This window comes from Pipistrellus hanaki, assembly GCF_964339955.1.
Source record: "Pipistrellus hanaki genome assembly, chromosome: 10".
NCBI lineage: Eukaryota > Metazoa > Chordata > Mammalia > Chiroptera > Vespertilionidae > Pipistrellus > Pipistrellus hanaki.
The window spans coordinates 43,202,500-43,226,730 of NC_140512.1; the positions used below are offsets into that span (position 1 = coordinate 43,202,500).

Genomic DNA, 24,231 nt, shown 5'->3' on the forward strand with positions numbered 1-24,231 from the left:
CCTGGGTGTCCACTTGCCAACTCCAGATCCTGGGACCTCTCAGTCTCTGTGACTATGTGGGCCTGTTCCCTGTAACAAATCTCCTTGTTTCTATATACATCGTATTGGTTACATTTCTATGGAAGGCCCTTAATAATACAGGTGACTTATCTCTCTATTATATAACTCTACAATTCTTATATTTACCACTTACCCATCAGTTAGAGAAATTACAGCCCTTTTAACATTTTTATTTATTTTGTTTTAAAAATGTCAACTACAGCCGGGACCGGTTTGGCTCAGTGGATAGAGCGTCGGCCTGCGGACTGAAAGGTCCCGGGTTCGATTCCGGTCAAGGGCATGTACCTTCGTTGCGGGCACATCCCCAGTAGGGGGTGTGCAAGAGGCAGCTGATCGATGATTATCTCTCATCGATGTTTCTAACTCTCTGTCCCTCTCAATTCCTCTCTGTGTAAAATCAATAAAATATATATTTTTTTAAAAAAATGTCAACTACAATTTACATGCATTATTATTTGTATTTGTTTCAGCTGCACAGCTTAGTGGTAAGATAATCATATACTTGTTCTCCTCAATATTCCCAGTACCCACCTGGCCCTACTCATAGTTATTATGATATTGTTGACTATATCTCCTATAATGTACTTTACATCCCTGTGCCTGTTTTCTAAAGACAATTTGTACTTCTTGATCCCTTCCCTTTTTAATCCAGCTCCCCAACCTGTTCTCCCTGACAGCTTTGTGACTGTTCTCTGTATCTATGAGCTGGTTTCTGTTTATTTATTTACATTGTTTTTAAAGTTCTACAAGTAGGTGAAATCCTATGCTTTTGTCTTTCTCTGTCTGGCTTATTACACTTAGCACAATATCCTCTGGGTCAGCCCTTAAACTTAGAGGAAACAATGTGCCTCTCAGCAAAGCTAATTTGCTCCTGTGCCTTTCCATCTGTTTTGGAAGCATCTGCGGCTACATCTATGTATTAAGTTTGGGGATCCTGGGCTGTCCTCTTTGCTTGTCTTACATAATTCATTTTTATTATCATAGTTAGTTGGTAGTAGTGAAGTTTGATTATTTTTTCTCTTTAACTAGTTTATCTATAAATTGAAGTTTTTAAAACATAATATATTCTCTAATGGGAGTTTTTACCTCCATTTTATCCATCTAAGTTTATTAAATTTATCCTCTTCCTTGCCATCTAATAACATTATTACACAAATATACACATAATCATGTTTTATTCATCTTCCCTGAAAAGGGCATAGGATGTTTAGAAAGGCCTATAAAATGCCTTGGCTAGCATGGCTCAGTGGGTTGATCATCATCCCATGAACCCAGAGGTTGCTGGTTCATTCTCAGAATTCCAGGGCATATACACAAGTTGTGGGCTCGATTCCAAGTAGGGGCCATGCAGAAGGCAGCCTATAGATATTTATCTCTCTCTCCATATATAATCAATTTAAAAAAAAAAGAATTAAAAGGCCCAGAAACCTTGTAGAAACTAGCGTGGGTATAGTATATTCAAGTGTAATTATAAATTAAAATGTCCCCCTCTTTTTTGGGAAAGAATGTCAGTATCTAATATCACAAAACTATCCGCAGTGTCTCTTTTCTTTAATGTTGGAATATAATGCTTATAGCCATGTGACAAGGCACCAGCATGCACAGAGTATAATTCAAAGTATGTTTCCATTCAACTTCATGATGATAGTATAGCCACTTTAGAAGATGAGATATAATACAAAATCACTTAAGTGAAGCTACACAGGAGCAGTACACTGTTCACCCAAATGCTTTTTACATGGCACCATGTGGCTCTCACAGCACATCTATCTGTGATTTGGGAGAATAAAGTAAGCAAACTGCACTGTAGAAATGTCCAAGGTTATCTATGCTTATATCTATATACCTATATTGATCTATATCTATCTCACTTTTGACTTTTTCAAAAATAAGAGGAGATAGGCTGTCCTAGAACAAAGCTAGAGTCCTGAAATGAGCACAGTTCTCTATGAATCAACCTTCCTCACTCTCCATGGTCTTCTAACAATCCAGAGCTTTCTTCACCTTAAAATAGATTTCCGAGTTTTTCTTGAACATCTTACAAATCTAAAAGTGTGTCAAAAAGTAAGGAAATCTAAAAAAAAATATTTTTGGCTACTATTTTTAGACATACATGAAAATTATTTGGAAATAAAGATATTCATATTCAATAATTCATCATTAAGAGAGAAAATAAAACCTGCCATTCTTTGATAGTTAGCAATAGCTTTAAGGGGAAATGCCTTTATATATGTGAATCCATCTATCTATCTTTCTTTCATTCTATCTGTCTAAGGAAAAATGGGTTGAAAATTACATGAAAGGCATGCAATTTGTTCAAAATTAGTTACACATGTTTTCAAATAAAAGCTCATAGATCCAAACCCAAATTTCTGCATCTGAATATGAAATGTTCCATTTGTTTTATGAATAGCATTAATAAAATTAGGCTGAAGCTCATTTTTTAAGAACAAACTTCTTAAAAATTGACTATGTAAATGCTTCTAATTAACTATGAAAACTAGAATTTTGAAATTGATATAACTTACTCTATGTAATTTCCACTAACAATATTGTTAAGCATGGTTTTCAGAAATGTCATTTCATCTTTCATTATTTCATAGTGCACATTTTTCTAAACAGTGATAAATATTTATTGTAATGCATTTTGATATTACGAAAAATGTACTAAGAAGCTAGTCATGGGCTAATAACCCAACAACTAAAGATGATTAATATTAGTATTATTCAGATTTTATTTAATTCTGAACGATTTCTTACCTATTTGAGTACTTTAATAATAATAATATTAGGGGCATATCCTATATATATTTTTGTGCAAATTTTAATTTACCATATTATATTTTCCAACGCTATTGAATTTTATTTGAGAAACATGATTTCTCATTGCATAATAATATTCCACATAAGCATGCAATGCTCAGTCATCCCTTCATTTAAAATATTTGGTTTGTTTTCAATTACTATTATGTTTTCTACATTATGATAAATATTCTGAATACTTCTTTGTTTTGTAAAATCAGAATGATTCAAAGTTAACAGATTAAAGGGGAGTGACATTTTTAAGGCTTCTTATCATTACAGTTTTACTTGAATTAAAGAATACAAGTATTACTAAACAAAGTCTCCAGTACTTCTCTAAGACCATTGTAAAACCAATCTCTTGAATCATATAAAGTGATGCCTAAATAAACACTATTTAATTTTGAGTTGTGGAAATTTGATTTAAGAAATATTCAAAGCATATCAGTAGTTTAAAATCACTGAAAATCATTCTCAATAAATAGCTAAAACATTAAAAAAATAGTATTACAATCTAGACCTTTCTTTCTTTACTTGATGAAAAAGTAACCTCATGGAACAAGCTATCATTAAAATTTGCAAGTTGAAATGAAGTAATTCCTTCAAATAAAAATGTGCTAACTATAATTTCAAATGTTCATAAAACCAAGAGAAGAGAGATTCTAATTGCTTAGCACCATAAGCAATTCCAGGGAAATGCGTTTACTGAGATCAAACTGGAGCTTGCTAGTATTTACCACAAGTACCCTGGCTACACAAAATGCCAAGAAAACATATACCCCTTGTGCTATGGTCTAAATGTTTATGTTTCCCAAGTTCATATACAGTTTGCCCTTGAACAACATATGGATTAGAGTCACCAACCCTCCAGGCAGTCAACAAAGCACATATAACTTTCGATTCCCCAAAAGACTTAACTGTTAATAGCCTAATGTGGACTGGAAGCCTTACTGATAGTATACACATGCACATATTTTGTATGTTTGTGTATTATATGCTATAGTCTTATAATAAAGTTATAAATTATTAATTTAAAAAATCACAAGGAGCCGAAACCGGTTTGGCTCAGTGGATAGAGCGTCAGCCTGCGGACTGAAAGGTCCCAGGTTCGATTCCGGTCAAGGGCAAGTACCTCGGTTGCGGGTGCAACCCCGGTAAGGGGTGTGCAAGAGGCAGCTGGTCAATGTTTCTTTCTCATTGATGTTTCTAACTCTCTATCCCTCTCAATTCCTCTCTGTGTAAAATCAATAAAATATATTTTTTAAAAATCACAAGGAGATAAAGACACATTTACAGTATTTACTAGATAAAAATCCACACAAAAGTGAACCTGCAGAACTTAAACCCATGTTATTTAAGGTTCAGCTTCATTGACATCCTAATGCCCAGGTGATGGAATTAGAGGGTGGGGCATTCATGAGGTTATTAGGTCATGAGCGGGAGCTCTCATGTAGGGGATTAATACTCTTACAAAGGAGGCACCACAGAGGCCCCTAACCCCTTCCACCAGGTGAGGGCACAGCAACAAGTCCCCAGTCTGCAACCTGGGGAACAGGCTTCCCCAGAATCCCACCATGCTACTGCCATGACCTTGGGCTTTCAGCCTCCGGAATTATGAGAAACAAATGCCTGTTGTTTACCTAGCACCCCGTTTTGCTCTTTCACTAGGACAGCCTGAGAGACTAAGCTGCTTTCCCTTCACACACCCAAATGGGACTCAAAGGTTGACAAAACAAAAATAAAACAGAGATTCTCTTTGGAGGTAGAATTACAAACAAAGGTGACATTTGCTGAGTACAACTTTCCACTGTAGTAGGGCTGCAGAAAAGTCATTCTAAAATGGAAGCAATGCTCACCTAAACAAAACAAGGAGGTTTGAATACTTCAGTTTAGGGAACAGTTGATTTAGAAACAGGGCAGAAGCTGAATGATTTTTCTGAAAGGCTTTGTTTACATGGATGGAAATTGATTTTTTTTTAATAGGTGAGAAAAGTCTTTAATAGAATTAACTTTCCTTGCACTATATAAATGCTGAATCACATTTTATGACCCTATTCTTCTTGGCAGATCACAACTTTAGAGTATTATTCTAAACATTGATTTGTGATTTAGTGGCATAAAATTAAGGCATTTTATAATAAAAAAAGCACCTTATTTCAGGTATGTTTTCTTCTTCTTTTTGGCTATATCAGACAATAATACACATGGATTTCTTTCTTATTACTATTATAATATCATAATTTGTTCCTGAAAGACACCTTTAGTTTTCCAATATAAAATGATACAGTAAATCTCCCTGAGCAGCTAGTATTGCTGGAGGTTTGGGTGGGTGGAATTCCTCTATCATTAGTGGAAGTGGGGTTCTTGTGATCTCTCCAGAAAAGGAATTTTTTAAGGTTCACACAGGCGAATAAATGGCTTTTATTTATATATAGTTACATTTCTTTATTTGCAAAGTTCCATGTCCCCTAGTCCAGTCTTGGAAAATGTGCAGCTGGGGTTCAGTAGAGCTTTTAAAAAAAGGGCCATGCCCGGAGTTTCTAGTCCATGGTAGAGCTGAGTCTGATGTAGCATTAAGCTAATCACTGTCCACTGTGTGTGCCCCACATGGACATGAGCCATGGGGGTGAATGCAGGGGAGTGCACCCCTGGAACAGGAGCTCCAAGAGAACAAGAGGGCCAAAAGCACAAGAGCCAAGAGAGAGAGCTCTCTGATCAGGAATTAACTACCTCAATTTTCTGTCCTTGCAGTGGCCATGCCTGTTCTGGCCACTGACTACGCCCCAGGTGTGACTGACAGATAAGCATCTTCCCATGTCACCCAGACCTCACTGACCTGTATCTATTGTCCAGTCCTTTCCCCCATTGATTTGTAGAGAATAGACCTGGGGAGTGTTAGACTGCAGCTTCCTGGTGAAGCTATATATTGTAAATGGCATGGATATGTTATTTAGTCTTCCCTTTGTTCTTTTCCTGTTAAATAATAATCAGGTTATTATAATGCCATCACTAGAACTTTAAAAAATTTCCCCAGTTCAATCGAGGAGACAGATCTGTAGGTTAGTGTTTTCCAAACTGTGGTAACCACTTGTTTTTAGGTCATGAAATCATTTAGTGGCAACTTTTTTTTTTAATGGGAGAGAAAAAGAAAACATCCTAATTATTAGAGTGCATCGATAAAGGTAATTTATTTTTCCAAATTAATTATTTTTTTCATTGTTGCTACTTACATTAAGTGACTTTTACATTTAATCAAATTTGGCAAGATCCATTAAAGTGCACATGGAAATTGTGTTCTATGTACACTATATATTTGTAGGATGAATGAATGGAGTTATGACATTTTGGATTCCCCTTTTCCTTTACTTCTTAATAAACACAATTTCAATGAGTACAGGATTCGACTTTTTAAATATGTATGTGTCTCTATTTACTTACTAATATTTCTCAAACTTGAGCAATGATATCTGATGTCATCTCAGTTTTCACTACATTATAGGGGGGAAAAACACAGCAGTGATCTGAAACACTAAGGTATTTTCATTACAATATGTAAGAGGGAGACTATAGAAATATTTAGATTTCATACCAGTTTTCCTTAATTTGCATGGATAATTAGCTAAATGACATAGATTTCTAAAGTCCAATTTTATCACACTTAAGCAAATCTATTAAAGTGTATTAAATGTTAAGTGTTTGATTTCTTTATTCTTTTTTTTTTTTTTAATAAACACAGTTTAAATTAGATGAGAGTATCTGAGAGTCCTAAATTAGACAAATTCAATTAGTAATTGTTAGCTGATCACTATGTTTAGGGTCTTATTCTTTCCATTATAATGGTCTCAGGAAGTTGGATTTGTTAAGAGCACTCCAGGAGGGAGGCCTTGCTACATATTTTTATGGTTCTTCACTAGAAAAGAACCATGAATCATGACACGATTTAGTGAGTGTTCCATCTGCGGTAAATATTTATATGTGTATTTGTTTTATGTGCTATACTGATCTCTCCAGATATTTTCTATTTACTAAATCTCCCCAAGTGAATTTGTACTGGGAAGTAGTGATAAAATGTGGTTGATCAATCATTTTGACTTGGAACATTCAGGGGGAAAAGCACAACTAACAAAGCAGAAACTGAAAAAGTAAACATCTAGGTAGTTCACACCAGCCTAGGATTTCAGAAACATCTCTTACAAAATGGTAACTATGTCTTCCTTCAATGCTTTTCAGCAACAGTCCATATAGAAACAAAAAAGCCTATTTACCAAAAAACAAAACAAAACAAAAACAAACAAACAAAAAAACATACATAGTGAAAACTGGATCAAAGGACCACTGTGCTGACCTTGACAAACATTCCCAGGACATCTTTTCTGTCACAAGTGCTGTTCTATATGTCAGAGATAGAACAGGCCTGGCTACTGCCCTCAAAGATCTGACCACACAGAGGGGGAGTGAGATGAACACATAGTATGACCTGTTAGGAACAGTGTGAGGGGTATGCATATGGCGTCACCAGTGAACCTGGGAAGCCTAGCCTGAGGGCCAGCAGTCATGCAGCTGAGCACTCGGTCACAAACCTCCTCTCTATGTTTCTACATCTGTCCAAGGTGCTCAGAAACATTAGTTTTTTTCTGTCTTCTAAGGAGTCCTTTACAAAATAAACACAACCACTGCTATAATAGAAACATCTAGTGAAACTGTGTGAACATTTTACTGCTTAACAGTCCCATAACATGTCGAATTTTTCTTTGTTTAGAATGTCTCACTTTGCAATTTCAACTTTCTTTGTACCACATTACTCAAAGAATATTCCAAGGTCGCTATGTCTGTCTGTTCAGGTAACAGACCTTTGAAGCCATAATTGAATTATTATAATCCCATTACTAATTGTAAAAATATCCGAATGACCATGAATTCCAAAGATACCAGGTATTATTACATCAGTAAAATAAACATTCTTTGTTTTCAAAGATAAAATAGTCACTTAAAGAAGTATCAATTTCTACTTTAAATAGGAATTAGCATTTATAAGAAATAGAAGATTTTGGTACTCTAAGACAGTCCCAACCAACTTTTCTCCTTGTTCACACCTCACCTTCTCAGTAAGGTTCCAAGTCTCCCTTATTCAATCAGCACTCAGGGCACCCAAGAAAGAATCTCAAAGTCTGGATCCAAATATAACCACCAGCATGTAACACCAATCAAACCAAACCAAACCAAACCTAACCAAACCAAACCAAACCAATGCAACTTTATCTGCAGAGATCGCTTCAGCAGTTTCAGGAGCAAACATCAGGAGATTTCACTGACCTGAGGAAATGTCTATTTGGCTCATCTTGGTCTGTGTGACATTGATGTGAACACCAACTTTGCTTTCAGTGAGGTCAATCTCCACGTTGCCCAAGTTGTCTGCAAAGTGACTGAAGAGCAGGAGGCCGTTGGGGTTCCAAGTCCTGAACTGGAAACTGACCACAAACAGGTCCTGGTGGGGCCGCCCAGGCACCTCCAGGTAACTGGTGGCATTGAAAAAGACGGGCACTGTGTAAGGCTCCACACAGGAGAAACTCAGGTTTCCCTGTAAAACAGAAGGGCATTCTTTGAGGAAAAGGCACAATAAAATAAAGATCCATGGAAGACAGTAGACAAAGCTCTAATTCTACCTATTTCAAAGCAGAGCTTTAGCCTGTCCCAAACTATCACATGTGGTAGGCTGACTTGGATTCAGCAATCGGATACCTTGACATGAGTCTACTTGGAGTGTAACAGTAGGCCTAACTAGGGGTAGAAGTTAGCCATCAAGTTTGAATGTAACAAGCACAATCCACATGAAATTGATGGGCAGCCTCTGATGGACTGGACAGGGGGTGGGCTGAGCATCTCAAAGAGCTTCGGAGTGGACCACTGGATCCTCTGAAGACAGCCAAAAGCTGCTTTTTCCCCCTAACTACCGTGTTTCCCCGAAAATAAGACATCCTCTGAAAATAAGACCTACTTATAGGTTTCCTTCTGAGTGAAATATAAGGCATCCCCCCAAAATAAGGCCCCCCCCTAGGCTAAACATGAGAGATTTGGTCCACTGATTCTGAAAGAAATGGAGTCACAAGAAATTCACCAGGAAATTCAGGAATTGGATTGTTATGATGATGTTCCAGAAGATGATGACATGATTGTCATTGAATAAATGAGTAAATTCTTGATACTGTAGGATTCACAGTTTGTCTGGTTTGTGTTGACAACTACCGTACTACCATACCGTATGCAGGTAATAAATTTCCTTTATTTTCATTTAACAATAAATGTGTACCGTATTCTTCTTCATGGAAAAATAAGACATCCCCTGAAAATAAGACCTAGAGCATCTTTGGGAGCAAAAATTAATATAAGACACTGTCTTATTTTCGGGGAAACAGGGTAATGATGCATCAGCTGGAGATAGGATGCCTCTGTCTTCTTCTGGATGTCCTATTCAGATGGTTATTATTATATTACTCTGGTCTCAGTGGGAATCATGGTCATTTGCTTGCTATTTATTAAACTGATATTCTGGAACAAATGATCTTGGGTTTTATACCCATACTTATGTATAATTTTAATTATTTAGTATTAGCATAATTTTGATTATTTCAGAATTTTTTATTCACCTCAAAATTCCACTGAAATTTCCATGAACTGTGCTTAAGTAATAATAAATTAATGCTTATGGAAACAGTGACATGAGTGTACAAAATTAAAGCAGAAATTGGAAAACCATTCCTTCTGTCTCATACTCCCCATATTTTATACACACAAATTTTATATACTGAATTTTATTTTGGTATACACTAAATTTTATATTCTAGGGTCTAAGTACCTTCCTTTTAAAGATCTGAAAATCTACATTTGTTTTCAGCTTCTTTGCTCCCACCATAATATTCAGAGGAATATGACTTTATATTTTTAACTGGCCCTTCAATATTTTTTACACAACACCATTATCAACCTCAAGATGCATAGTTCCACTCCAGCACGTGAACTATTAAATCTATTGCAGACTCTCTCTAAATTAATATAAAAGTTAAATTTGTTGTGTACCTTCACTGATGATTATTTTTACATGTTTACTTTTACCAATAAAACCTACCATCTATTGCCAGCTAATTCAACTCAAAACCTAGAGTACTTCCAGGATCTACACATTGGTAATTCTAAAGTCAGTTCTATACTGTTGAGCCCAATGTAAGTATTATAAAAAAATGCTATGATATTGTTATCCAATTGTCCATAGAAAATGCAAGTTCTGTGATTTTTCTATGAACCAATATTTCTGGGGTAAAAGACCTTACCACATTTGAAGGCTCCAGTTTCTTCCTTCTTGCAAGATCAGTTATGTTGATGCCATTGTAGTTAATGCTTTCCATGCAACCTTTGAAATTCTTTCTATTGCTGGAACTTGGCTTACCAGAGAAAGGTATGCCTCCAAAGGTGATCTTTGAGAAATAAACAACAATAAAACATTCACACTGTATCTGAATTTAAAAAAATAACATTCACATTTAATGAGACAGAACTATCAATATGGGCGAGGTTGGTTATATTTACATCAACCAATATATACAGACATTTTTCTGTGTCCAAAATCTATTATATTTGATTTTTTTTTGTTATTGAAGTGCACAATAGTGTTAATTCTGACAATTAGATTATAACTTGAGCAAGAAAATATCAACAATCCCTTAAGTTTTTGCTACGCAAAAGGCATTTTATAATTTATCCTGAGAATGTTTTAAAACACTTTACACAGCAAATATATTAAGTAATATTAAAAATACATTTTTATGTTTATCCTTCAAAGATATACCATCAATAAATGCCTCTAGTCATCATGAGATAATCAACACTCATATATAAGTTGATAAAACTGCAGCCAAAAGCAAGGAATATTGTATTTACCTGACATAAACTTATTGTAGTCTAATGTCCATTAAAGTCAAACATTCATTAGACTTACGGTGAATAGAGAAAATAGTTTAGGAAGTCTCATTACTACATTGAGTAGGAACATCTTAGAATTTGGGGGCTGTAACTTGAGAAGTGCAGGCTTATAAATATTATAGGTCTTTTAAATTATAAGGAAGAAGGTCACTATTTCTTCCTGTGAATCTCTAGCTATTATTACCTATAAAAAAGATGATTTGTTTTCCATATATCTTTGGTCAAATTACAGCACTGTAATATCATTATCATAGAATAAAAATTAGACTCACTTATGCATTGCTAATAATTAATCAGTAGTGAGTCTACTAATCATAGATGTAATATCATGATATATAATATAGATATTATATGTTTAATTATCACTCACTGTTATCATTATCAATTTTTCTTACAAAGTTTTGAAAGCAAAAGTTTTTAAATGTCAAGATTTCATATTTGATATACAAGCCAAAGATCTTTATGTGCTAGGAGGTCTTTAGAAAATTATGTTCCATTATTTATTATAACAACATGTCATTTTAAATGTCTAATTAGATTTATATTATATCATAAACCACAAATCATTGATGGCTTATGAAATTCAGAATAATTCACTTAATAAATTTAAAAAATAATGGTTAGCTATATATCATTTACCATAAAGTTTATATATAGGAAGAAAAGAGAAAAACTTCGAATATATTTAAAAATTAGAAAATTACAAAAGAAAAAAATGAGAATAGCCAAGATCATAGAATTATTGTAAAACAATGTTTTTAAATTGCATTGAATTGAACTTATTAGGTATGTATAAGTTTACCTAACACCAAAGGTAAGAATTATTGATACTTTAAAGAAGGAGTTAATTTCTTATCTATAATTTATTTTATCAATTTCTTTCCAAGTTGATAGTAATAAAATAACTTATGCTTAATGACATGCAGTATCACATTTCTTCTAGCTTAGGCAAAAGAGAACACTTTATTATAAAGATTTGAAATACTCTATGAATTCAAAGCTAGGAATGCAGCTAATTTCAAGAAACACTACAATCAGGGATGGATTTTATGAAACATTCATAAAAAAATAACACCAATCCTCTTCAAACTATTCCAAAATTTCAAGAGGAAGAAGGACTCCCAAGCTCATTTTTATGAGGCCACATTACCCTAATTCATAAAGGAGATAAAGATACTACAAAGAAAAATATATAATAGGCCTGATGAACATAGATGCTGAAATCCTCAACAAAATATCACCTATTGAAATATACTTAAATCCAAGTTTGAAAGTGGTGTTTGATTCCTTCTCTTTGTGTATAGCTTATCTATGGCTTTTCATTTTTCCTTTGGGAGGCTGATTCAAACATTCCTCGCTTCTCTGCTTTCAGCAACCCTTGGCACACATCCTACCTCATGGAAGGTGCTCAGGTGAAGGAAGCATCACGGGCTCTATTTACCAGGCTCCTTACAACTGAGAGATGTGGGTTCCAATCCCAGTTCCTAATGCAACTAATAATGTGAGAATGTAACTAATCACTTCTTTCTGGTTTTGTATTCTCATCAGTAAAATGAAGTGGCTGGGCCACAAAATACTTTCTGAAACTGTAACTATTCTGATATTGAAAATGGTTCATGACTCATAAGATTGACTTATTACTGATATTGCCATTCAATGATAACCCTGAAATATAGTTGCATTAACCATCTTATTAGCTACCAAGATTTATAAAGTGTGGCAGACTATAATATACCTCTAAGTGTCCTTTCTCCCAAAACTTCTTTAGAGGGAAAAAAAAAGCTTTTCAGTTCTACACATTGTTCCCTATCCAATTATAGCATTTACCAGCCTCTTTGAAGAAAGTCTTGGTCTCATGAGATTTAAATGAAAGGTCTGTGTGGCACTCCAAGACTAAAGTTAGAATGACTTTCTTCCCCTCTCTCTCCTCCCCACGGGCTGGAAAGCAACATGGAATGAATAGCAACCTTGGAGTGATCTGCAGTGGGGATGGACTAGCAAGAGATGGGGGTCTTGATGACCATGATGCTGCCATTTGCACACAGGGCTACCTGCCTAGGGGCTCCTTTTGTATGAAGGAGAATAAACATAGGGTGTTTTTTTTTGTGTGTGTGTGTAGTCTAATGAAGTATAACTGACATACATGGTTTACTGCTCCAACATCCTGCTATTTTGCTTTTGACGATGTCCTGTCTTGGTGAAATTGAGGTTTCGGTCATTGTGCTGATAAAATCAGTGTCACGTGTAAAGTGAACACAAAGTCAGTGTCAACTCTGATTCTAATGTCTGGGGAGTTGCCCGGTGCAGGTGAACACAGCCCTTTAGTAAATAATTACTACAATAGGAATAAAATAAAATTAAAATTTGCCCTTTCATTTTATGTGTATTTTGTTTTTCACATGGCTACTGAGTTCTTAGGGCATAAACATTTATTACGTTGTTTGGGTCTAACCATTATAGAAGAGTCTAGGATGTCTGTGGAAAGTTAATAAGACATCAAGAGTTCCATGAATTCATGAGTTCATAAACCTCTGGCTGATTAATATTTCATCCTGCTCATTTTACTGCTATGCGTTGCTTGTTCATTTTAGCATTATCCCTTTTTTCTTAGTATACATTATGCTGTGATTATTATGTTCTCACAGAATTCTTGTTACTATAAATGAATAACTTTTTTAATGGACATTTAAAGGTTGAATTGCTCTGCAAATAATTCATTAAAATACCTAGTATGCCTACCTGTATATTTTACTGGACCAATATCATAGCTTCCTTAATCTTTGATCATTTGGAGGATAAGAAATAGCCTTTTTTTTTTTTTTTTTTTTCCCCAAAACCGGTTTGGCTCAGTGGTAGAGCGTAGAGCGTCAGTCTGCGGACTGAAAGGTCCCAGGTTCGATTCCGGTCAGGAGCATGTACGTTGGTTGCGGGCACATCCCCGGTAAGGGGTGTGCAAGAGGCAGCTGGTCGGTGTTTCTCTCTCATCGACGTTTCTAGCTCTCTATCTCTCTCCCTTCCTCTCTGTAAAAAATCAATAAAAATATATTTTTTAAAAAAAGAAATAGCCATTTTTATTTAAGGATAATTTCTTTAAAATACTATCTATTTTAACTCCTTTAGTGACAATTATATCTGAGAAAGTCAAACTTGTCAAAAGAACTATTAATAGTTATAAGTTTATAAATGGCCTACTATAAATCAGAACTCAGGGTTTCTTATTTAATATTTTGTAATAAATATTAGGCAACTCTTCATTTATAATACTGTGTATGATGAAGTAAAATAGTGTAATTTATATTACAATGAATGAGAAATGGAAAGATTATAACTTAAATTTATTCAGGATTTATTAAATAATCCTGATAACATGATAGATGTTCTTTCTCTTCAAATCGTTACTTTGGCACCAAGATTTTAAACTGATAAGAACAAATACTACACTTGATCTTAGCCAAAAGGCTGAGAAGCGATGGCACCAAGATTTTAAAAATATTTCAAACATTTATGATTTGAAGTTTATAAAAGAGTAAAATGACATATTGATAAGCTAATTAAAATTATAAGTTGATTTTTCTGTGGAGAATAAAATGAAAATGATGCAGGAAGGCACATAATTAACAATAATACAAGTGGGAGATTGAGGCAGCCACTCGACATTGACCACAGTTCGTATGTCCTCAAGCTCACCTCGTAGTCTAAGTCCAGGTAGTCGAACTCCCCGTTGGTGCGGAAGTGCTGCACGCTCCTGTCCAGCGTGAGGTCAATGCTCCGGCCCTGGCGCTCAATGACCACGGAGTGCCAGTGGTGATCATCCAGCAGGCTTCCCATCATCACGGACGTGTGGCCATAGATGGGGCCAAGCTGGTTGCTTCCTGCACCATGGGAGTGGAAAAGAAATAAGGTGATGACACCATGGCTCTGGGTAGAAGAAGATGTTTCATTAAAACACTAACAGCTCTAGTGCCCATCAGATGAGTGGATAAAAAAGCTGTGGTGCATTTACACTGTGGAATACTCTGCAGCTGTAAAAAAAAAAAAAAAAAAAAAAAAAAAAAAAAAAGAAGGATCTCTTACCCTTTGCGACAGCATGGATGGACCTGGAGATGATTATATGTTAAGTGAAATAAGCCAGTCAGAGAAAGACAGATACCATATGATTTTACTTATATGTGGAATCTAATTAACAAAATAAACTGATGAACAAAATAGGTTCAGAGATATGGAAACATGGATCAGGTTGACAGATCCAGAGGGAAGGGAGGAGGAAGGGGGATTGGGAAGAGATTAACCAAAGAATTTAGTATATGCATATATGCATAGCTCCTGGAAACCAACAATGGTGTCATGAAGGACTGGGTGGGGCGGGAGCTCAGTGGAGGGGGGCTAACATGAGGGAGGAGGAATGAGGAACATCTGTAAGACTCAACAATAAAAATAAATTAAAACACACACAAAGAAAGAAAGAAAGAAAGAAAGAAAGAAAGAAAGAAAGAAAGAAAGAAAGAAAGAAAGAAAGAAAGAAAGAAAGAAAGAAAACACCCACTATGGGTTGATGCTTTGTCTACTGGAGTTGCTATAAGGAAAACCAGCATGTGACTATACAAAAAGGTTTATGTTCAAAGTTCATAAAAGCTAATAAAGATGAAAATATCTGTTCCCTTAAAAATAATGAGTTTAAAAAATGTGGTTCCTGTTGAAGTCAGTGTCCCATGAGCTCTGAGGCCAAAGGGCCCAGCTTCTGCTGTTCAATGATGCTGGGCAAGTTGACAACTTCTCTGGGTCTCTTGTTTCTTCAGATGTACAAAAGGGAAAATAATAGCACCTGCTTTACAAGGTTGCTGTGGGGATTACATGACTTAGTGCATGCAAATCCCTAGCACACTTCCTGGCCTTTGGTAAATATTCATTAAATAGTACCTGTTAACAGTCTGTTATTACTGAGGATAGTGTGGTTGTTTTTTGTCAAGAACATGCATCATGACAATTGTCAATTTCCTCTGAATCTAAATACCATAACCTTAAGCACAATGTAATGTTTAGTGACATGGAAAAATGTAGAAGCTATACTTTAAAATAACAACCTGCAAAAATATATATGTAGCTTTAAGCTAGTTTTTTAAATAAGATATCCATAGAAATAAGACTACAAATAAGAGGGAAAGGCTGTGAGAATTCAAAATGTTTACTAAGGTCATCTGGGGATGCTGTGTATGTACTTTATATCACTTTCTATTTTATCTAATGAAATATTACTTTTTATGGTAGGGCGAAAATAAAATCTATAAAAATATAATATTGTTTCAGAATGAAAATCATAAAATAAGAAAAGCACAGAAATGCACGAATAATTATGTCCTCCTTTCCCCATATTTAAGATGCTAATGATATCGATATCTGACATTTTTTGTGGATTTCCTAGATCAAATGTTCTTCCTTTAGTGATGAAATCAAATATGATGATTGTGGGTGTATGTGGAAGGGAGAAGAAAAGAAATAATAATTCCAGGTGAAAGGCTACATTAAGTTTTATTTAAGTAGTTTGACTAGAAGACTAAGCAGCAGATGTTCCTGATGTACCTGACATTTAGGTAATGGCCTTAAAAAGGGACAGTGCATGAGTGACTGTTTCCATGGCAGCCATAAACTTCAGTCAGTCAATAAAAGCCCTTAAGTAAACTGCTATCTAGGGAAATGGTACTGATTGTGTGTGTGTGTGTGTGTGTGTGTGTGTGTGTGTTTGTGTGTGTGTGTGTGAGAGAGAGAGAGAGAGAGAGAGAGGGAGAGAGAGTGTGTGTGTCATATGAGCAATTACTTGTTTCAGAACAGTAATGTAATGTCACACCTTTATAAAAGCATAGTGGCTCTGTATATTTCACATTTTTAAGAGAAAAGTGTGAAAACTATAAACTTTTAAAGATATAATCCAGTTGCTATGTGAGTATATATTTTTAAAAATAACTCACTTTTTTCCCCCCTGGGTTTCTCTCTTCATTTCCTCCTTATTAACTTAATTTTTTCCATAAAAATTATATGTTTCAAATGTATAATTCTCTCTGATACATCATTTGTATATTGTCTTCTTAACTCCTATTGAACCTGTTTCAAAAATTATTTAGGACTAAATTGTCCCCTAGGTAACACACAAATACATGTTCAATAGTAAGAGTAGAGAATACTGTGAAGAATTTATATGTAAAACATTAGCACCTATGTCCACTTTTGTAAAGAGTATGGTCTATTTCTTTTTAGTCATTTTTTTTATATTACATGCATATTATTCTGATAGTAAATCACCAGTAACCTCTATATTGCTAAGCAGTAACCTCCCCTTTCTGTCTTCTTATGTGACATTTTAAGAGACTTCAACACAGTAAGCACCAATTTTCTTTTCTTCGTCTCTGACATCACATATTCTTATTTCCTCCTATCCATTGCCCCCGTCTTAGTCTCCAAACAGAACCTTCTCCTGTCAATCTCAGGCATGCCACTCTAAGAGAAATCTCAACTTTGATGATGATCAATCAGAAACTAAAATGCACCCTGTCCAAACAGAACTCTGCTCCGTAGTTCCTAGAGGAAATGTCTAGGAAACTAATGATCCTCTAAACTAATGTTCCTCTACAGAGAAAATAGAGCTTTCTCTAGTTCTGAAAATAGCACTTAACGTCTATTGGCACCAAAGTTGTATCCCAGAAATTACCTTTTACTTAATCTCTTCCTTTCTTACTAAACACCCAATTCATTACAAATCATGCTGAAAATGCCACTAAAATCATCTCCACAGTAGACCTATTTTTCAGCATCTCCACTGACAGCCACCTTCTGAAAAACAGAGCCAGCTCGTCTTGTACACGAGGAGTCCATCTTAACTCTTATGCGGATGGAACCATTATCTTTATAGAGGTCTCAGTAAACATCCCATGCTTAAAAAAGTACCTAACCCTGTGCCATGCTCTACAGCAGGGGTGGAGAATGTTCCTCTCATGGGCTGCATAAGGCCTGTTAAATCATTTAGTCTATCCCTGTCAGTACATTAGGTATGAGTTAGTTTAATTTCCCCCTCCAAATATAGCAGGCTAATTTTTAAGTTGATTAATTTGTATGGCCTGCAAATAATGTTATAAATATCCAAATAACCCTTGGCAGAAAAACGGTCCCACACCCCTGCTCAACAGGTTCTGACAGGATTTGAACAATTCCTAACTTTCGGATTTCATCGTCTCTCTCAATTACTCACTGCCTCTACACCCTCTTCCTTGCTCAAGGAACAGCAAGGAAGGGGTCTGTCTGTAGTGAATGCTTCCTTTAAAAGCTCTTCCCCTTGTCCCTGACAGCAACTTGAACATCTTATAGAGGACCTTTCTCACTTCATATTCTAATATTGACCCCTCTTATCTCTGCAGTATTATATTAGCCATTTAATTGATTTCATACTATGGTTGAACTTGGTGGGCTCACTTATATGAAGTTTTTACTCATTGAATGCAATCAACTCTTTGTATGCCTGGACTCAACCAATCATGAATAAAAAACAGATTTTAGCATTCTAACATAAGATTCCAACCTCAGATTCCTTACCTCAGATTCCCAACCTCCAATAGAAAATACTTTTTTTAATCCATAGTTGGTTGAATTTGCCTATGCAAAAAGCTGACTTTAGTCAAAAGTTACATGTGACTTTTCTACTGAGGGAAGGTTTATATGTTGTTCAAAGGTCAACTATACTTATTATTTGACATCATTTATTGTGATTTAGTTATTTTAAGATAATAACACACAAGACACTATCTTACTCCTCCACCAGGTCATAAATTGTTTGAACCCTAGGTCCTTCTCTATTTATTCACCATTGTATTCAGATGCTAATATACACATTGTATAATACTGCAGGTGTTTTGCATATATATTTTTAATAAATAAGTATATCAATACATCAATATATACAAACGACTTGGGTTAAACTGAACTGATAACAATGTAAACATTTTTTTTATAATTTACATTTTAAGGATTAAATAGCATTAATACTTCTCTAATGGAAATATTAATAAATGGAAAGAATGATGCCAAAAGTTGAAACATACCTAGGTTTAAACTGAAGACCAATTTGGCTTTTTTCAGTTCCAATGTAATGTAATCACCTTGCTGTCCTTCCCCGTGTAAGATCACCCCTTCACTCTCAGTGGTTTTAAATTTCAAGGCAATGACATCTTTCAGTGTTTTCATCTTCTTGTTTCTGAATCTATATGGCAACACAACATGGCCATCAAAGTTGATAACATCAGCCCCTGAAATAAGAAAAACAAACAAACACATTAGAGTTCAGTTTTTGTGTGTTGCCATCCGGTGTGAAGTAAATCTATTTCCAACCATTGTCTGCACAGAAAAAAATAAGAAAGGTTTTATTCTGAGAAATATGGAGTCCTGGATTCTTGTCCTATTTCTTCTTTTGATTGATTGTGTGTCCTGTGTGGATTGTATTGGAAGTAGTCATAAAGAATGGTTTTCAGCCCTGCCCCTGTGGCTCAGTGTTGAATATCTATATAAGAACCAAAAAGTCAAGGAGGTCAGAATTGGATTCCTGGTTGGGGCACATGTGCAGGTTGGGGACTTAATCTCCAGTAGGGGGTGTACAGGAGGCAGCCAATCAATGACTCTTTCTCATCATTGATGTTTCTCTCTCTCTCTCCCTCTTATTTCCTCCCTGAAACCAATAAAAATGTATTTAAAAATAATGGCCTTCAATTGTAGTTATGTTGACTAACACAAATGCCATCAATGATTTATATACTTCAAATTTTTAAGTATATAAAATTTGGGAGTCTAGAGTTTATTGAAATAAGTAAAAGATTTAATTCCTGCAGTATAATGAAATCTTAATGTCTTCCTTTTTAAATGAGGCTAATTCTTATGATTTTAAAATACACATTTTGTTCACAAATTCGCTTACCTTTGACAAAATAATGAAAATACTCGAATTCAGGGTTTGGTGATATATAAAAAAAAAAAAAAAAAAAACTTTAGAAGTTGAATATATCTTACTACATTTTGAGTAAATTTCATGGTAGTGCTCTGAGTTTATAGCTAATTGAACTTAAAGAAGCTTTTTACCATTTGCTCCTGGGCTTCACATCTGTCTGCAATTTCATGTTAGCTCCCTGCCTTTAGAAGGGAAAATCCGGCTACTCATCTTTTTGACTACACTGAGCCTTAGCCATAAATGATTTAAGAGAACAAATATCTAGTCTATATTGTGACTAGAAAATTTCTAATTTGATTTTAGGTAATTTCAATGAAGACAAAATTATATGAAGTTTTTAGAAGTATAAATAATTTTGTCACCACGCTCAAAAAGGAGGTGATGGTGGGGATTTGTTTTATAGCGGATACTTAATGTACCCCTGAAATGGAAATGGAATGATGTAATGTATTATGCCATATTGGTCAGTGCCTTTCCAATCCAAAGATCAAGCTTTGAGTACAAATAGAAGCTAACTTCTCATAATTAGAATTTTGTCATTAAAAGTATTTTAAAATCCACTTATTTGGCTTTTAATTTGAAATCATAGAGAACCTAGTCAAACTGGATAGCTCTAATCTATATATATATAACGAGCCAGGGTCCATAAGATCCAAAATGACTGAAGGCTCCATTGAACACCGGAAGTCTCCAGGACAACCCAGCACTGACTGCCAAGGAGATTTCTATCAGGCCCAGACAGAGGCCGGGAGAGAAAACCAGGGTCTGATAGCAGCCTTCGTGGCAGTCAGTGCTGGGTCAGCAGGGCAAAAGTCAGCCCTGCAGTCAGTGAACATAGGTTCAATTAATATTAAGTGAACATAGGGTCAATTAATATCTCTTTGAGAGGAGTCAAGAATATAAAGTACAGTGTAGAGTAGGGGTGTCGAACTCAATCAGAGAAGGAGCCAAAATCTAAAATCCAGCCTAAATCGAGGGCCGAATGGTTTACTGAACAGTCATAAACTGACAATGTCATAAACTGACAGCGGAGTGCAGTGATGACAGCGCGGAGCGCGCCACATTGCAAGGCCTGGCGGGCTGGATTTGGCCCGCGGGCCTTGTGTTTGACACATGTGGTGTAGAGCAATTACTTACATTATTTCACATAAAACTCTTTCAACTAAGTTATTTTCCTTTATTTAAAATGTATCATTATTCTGGAAAGTATTCAGGTATGCCTTTTTTCAATTTTTTTGTTTCCCATTGATTTCCTTCACCCTGCACCCGCCCCTTCCAGGCCTTCACCAGACTATTTTCTGTATCCATAGGCTATTCCTATCTAATACATAAAAATCTAAAAATATTTAGAGAAAATAAAATAAAAAATATGCCAGGTAAATATTGAACAGAAGAGCTGAAGTTGCTGCATGAATACTTGATACTGGCTTGAAGCCAATACACAACTCATGAGATAAAGTTAGTCATTGTAACATAACAAAAGGCTCCTTTCACTAAAGAAATAAGATGGTTCCCAATACTTATACACATAATAGAACAGTGTGGAGGTTCAGAATGAACCTCACCAAGTTGTATCTCAGTTGTATGCAGATTTTTGAGCTAAGGGCAATTTTAGCTTCAGGCTCAAGTGAAAATACTGCCCTCTCTTTACCTAAAAAAAAAAAATTGAATTAGAGGCCTTTTCCATAATAAGATATTATCCTATACTAGAGGCCCAGGGCACAAAATTCATGCATGGAATGTGTGTGTGTGTGTGTGTGTGTGTGTGTGTGTAGGGGGTTTTCCCCTCAGCCCTGCCTGCACCCTCTCCAATCTGGGACCCCTTGAGGAATGTCCAACATCTGGTTTAGGCACAATCCTGGAGATTGGGCCTAAACCAGCAGTCGGACAACCCTCTCACGATCAGAGACTGCTGGATCCTAACTGTTCACCTGCCTGCCTCTCAGATCGCCCCTAACTGCCCCACCCCTGCTGGCCTAGTCACCCTCAACAGAACCCCTGACAGCCTAGTCACCCCAAACTGCCCTCCCCGCTGGCCTGGTCACCCTTGCTACTCCTCCTGCCAGCCTTGTCACCCACAAATGCCACCTCCACTGGCCTGGTCATCCCTAACTGCACCCTGCACTGTCTAGTTGCCTTCAAACAGCACCGCCCTGCCAGCCTGGTCACCCCTCACTGCCCCCCACTGCTTGCCTGGTCACCCCAAGCAGCCTGCTGCTTGGTCATTTGGTTTCCCCTCATTAACCTCCCTGCAGGCCTAGTTATCTGATGCAGCTTGTTCAGTCATCCATTCAGTTGCAATGGTTGCTTAGGCTTTTAGATGATAGATAGATAGATAGATAGATAGATAGATAATAAAAGGCTAATATGCAAATCGACTGCATAGCAGAACAACCAGTTGCTATGACATGCACTGACCACTAGGGGACAGATGCTCAATGCAGGATCTGGCCCCTGGAGGTCATTGTGCTCCCATAGGGGGAGCACTGCTCAGCCAAAAGCCAGGCTCATGGCTGGCTAGTGAAGCAGCGGTGGTGGAAGCCTCTTCTGCCTCTGTGGCAGCGCTAAGGTTGTCCGACTGATGGCACAGGCCAATTCCCCAGGGCTCCCGGACTGGAAGAGGGTGTAGTCTGGGCTGAGAGATCCCCCTCCGAATGCAGTGGGCCTCTAGTTACTTTAAAATCATAATACTGCCTCTGAATTTGGGGTAAGGGTGATGGAAGGAGATTTGACTTTGGGTGATGAACACAGTACAATAGAATTGTACACCTGAAACTTATACAATCTATTAATCAATGTCACCCTGAGTTCAATAAAAATTAAAAATATATATAATAAAATAAAATTTAAAAATTAAAAGAAAGCAAATCTATGTTCTTCCTTCAAATCATTGATAGATTTTAAATTTTTTAAAAATGTTTATCCCATTATATTAAATATTGGCATTTAAAAAAAATAGTTTAGAGAATTCCTGTATTCTAAAAAAGTTCAGAGAGAAAATTTTAACTTTGACATTTAAGTTATAATTCTAATATTCCATTTTTTACTGTCAATAACAAGATTTTCTTAATCTACAGAATTCTCTTCTCTGAGACTATGAATCATAGAAGAGGCCTGGTGCATGAAATTCGTGCATGGGGGGTGTCCCTCAGCCCAACCTGCATTCTCTCTAAGCTAGCACCCCTCAAGGGATATCCCACTGCCTATATAGGGCAGTTGGACATCCCCTCACAATCCAGGAAGGCTGGCTCCCAACTGCTCGCCTGCCTGTCTTCCTGATTGCCCCTAACCACTTCTGTCTGCTAGACTGATCACCCCCTAACCACTCCCCTTCTAGCCTGATTGATGTCTAACTGCCTCTCTGACAGCCTGTTTGTCCCCAACTTCCCTCCTCTGCCAGCTTGGTATTCCCTAACTGCTCTCCCCTACAGGCTTGGTTGCCCCCAAGTGCCCTCCCTTGTAGTCCTGGTACCCCCCCCAACTGTCCTCCCCTGCTGGCCATCTTGTGGTGGCCATCTTGTGTCCATATGGGGGCAAGATCTTTGGCCATATGAGGGCAGCTGTCTTGATCTTGTGTGTTGGAGTGATAGTCAATCTGCATATTACTTTTTTATTAGATAGGATAGATGCCTGGTGCATGGGTGGGGGCCAGCTGGTTTACCCTGAAGGATCAGAGTGGGGATTTCCTTGGGGCATGGGGTAGCCTGTACGAGGGGCTTGTGGTTTGCAGGCCAGCCATGACACCCAGCAATCCAAGCGGAGGCCCTGGTATCTGGGATATATTTATCTTCTATAATTGAAACTTTGTTGCCTGGAGTGGAGGCCTAGGCCAGCCAGGGCAGGTAGAAAGCTTGGCATCCTCTGTCACTGGGGGCAACCCTAGACTGCTCTCTTCAGCTCTGTGGCTGCTGCCATTTTTCTTGGGATTTATCTTCTATAATTAAAACTTTGTATCCTTGAGTGGAGGCCTGGGCCAGCCAGGGTGTGTGGAAGGATTGGCTTCCTCCATTGTCAGGGAAACCCAAGCCTCCCTCCCACTCTCTCTAGTGGCAGCCATCTTGGTTGTGGTTAATTTGCACACTCACTCTGATTGGCTTGTGGGCATGGCTGGTGGGTGTAGGAGAGTGATGGTTAATTTGAATATTACTCTTTTATTATGTAGGATGGAGAAAAAATAGCCATTAAATTTTGGTTTCTGCTAAGACTGCAAACCTATTAGACTTGAGCTTAATCAACTATACTGTCTCAGATGAATTCCAAGTAAAATATCTTTATCATCTGGGATGAAAGATAAAAAGGAGAAAAAGTAGAATTTGATAATGATATTCTAGTAGATATCACTTTTTTTTCTTGAAAAGTTCATAAGGGAAAAGAAAGGGATAAATTTTGAATTCTAAAAAGTAAATCAGCACTCA

The 24,231-nt window shown here is 36.6% G+C and overlaps 1 protein-coding gene across 1 annotated transcript in view; it reads right to left on the bottom strand.

Moving 5' to 3' along the window:
* Nucleotides 1-24,231, bottom strand: part of CNTNAP2 (contactin associated protein 2) — a 1,655,791-nt gene that overhangs the window by 869,683 nt on the left and 761,877 nt on the right. Inside the window, exons 5-8 of the mRNA XM_084896487.1 lie at nucleotides 18,921-19,124; nucleotides 14,524-14,708; nucleotides 10,188-10,331; nucleotides 8,176-8,440 (exon numbers count right to left, since the gene is read on the bottom strand). Coding sequence (XP_084752613.1) covers nucleotides 8,176-8,440; nucleotides 10,188-10,331; nucleotides 14,524-14,708; nucleotides 18,921-19,124 — 798 coding nt within the window. The remainder of the gene's footprint in view (nucleotides 1-8,175; nucleotides 8,441-10,187; nucleotides 10,332-14,523; nucleotides 14,709-18,920; nucleotides 19,125-24,231) is intronic.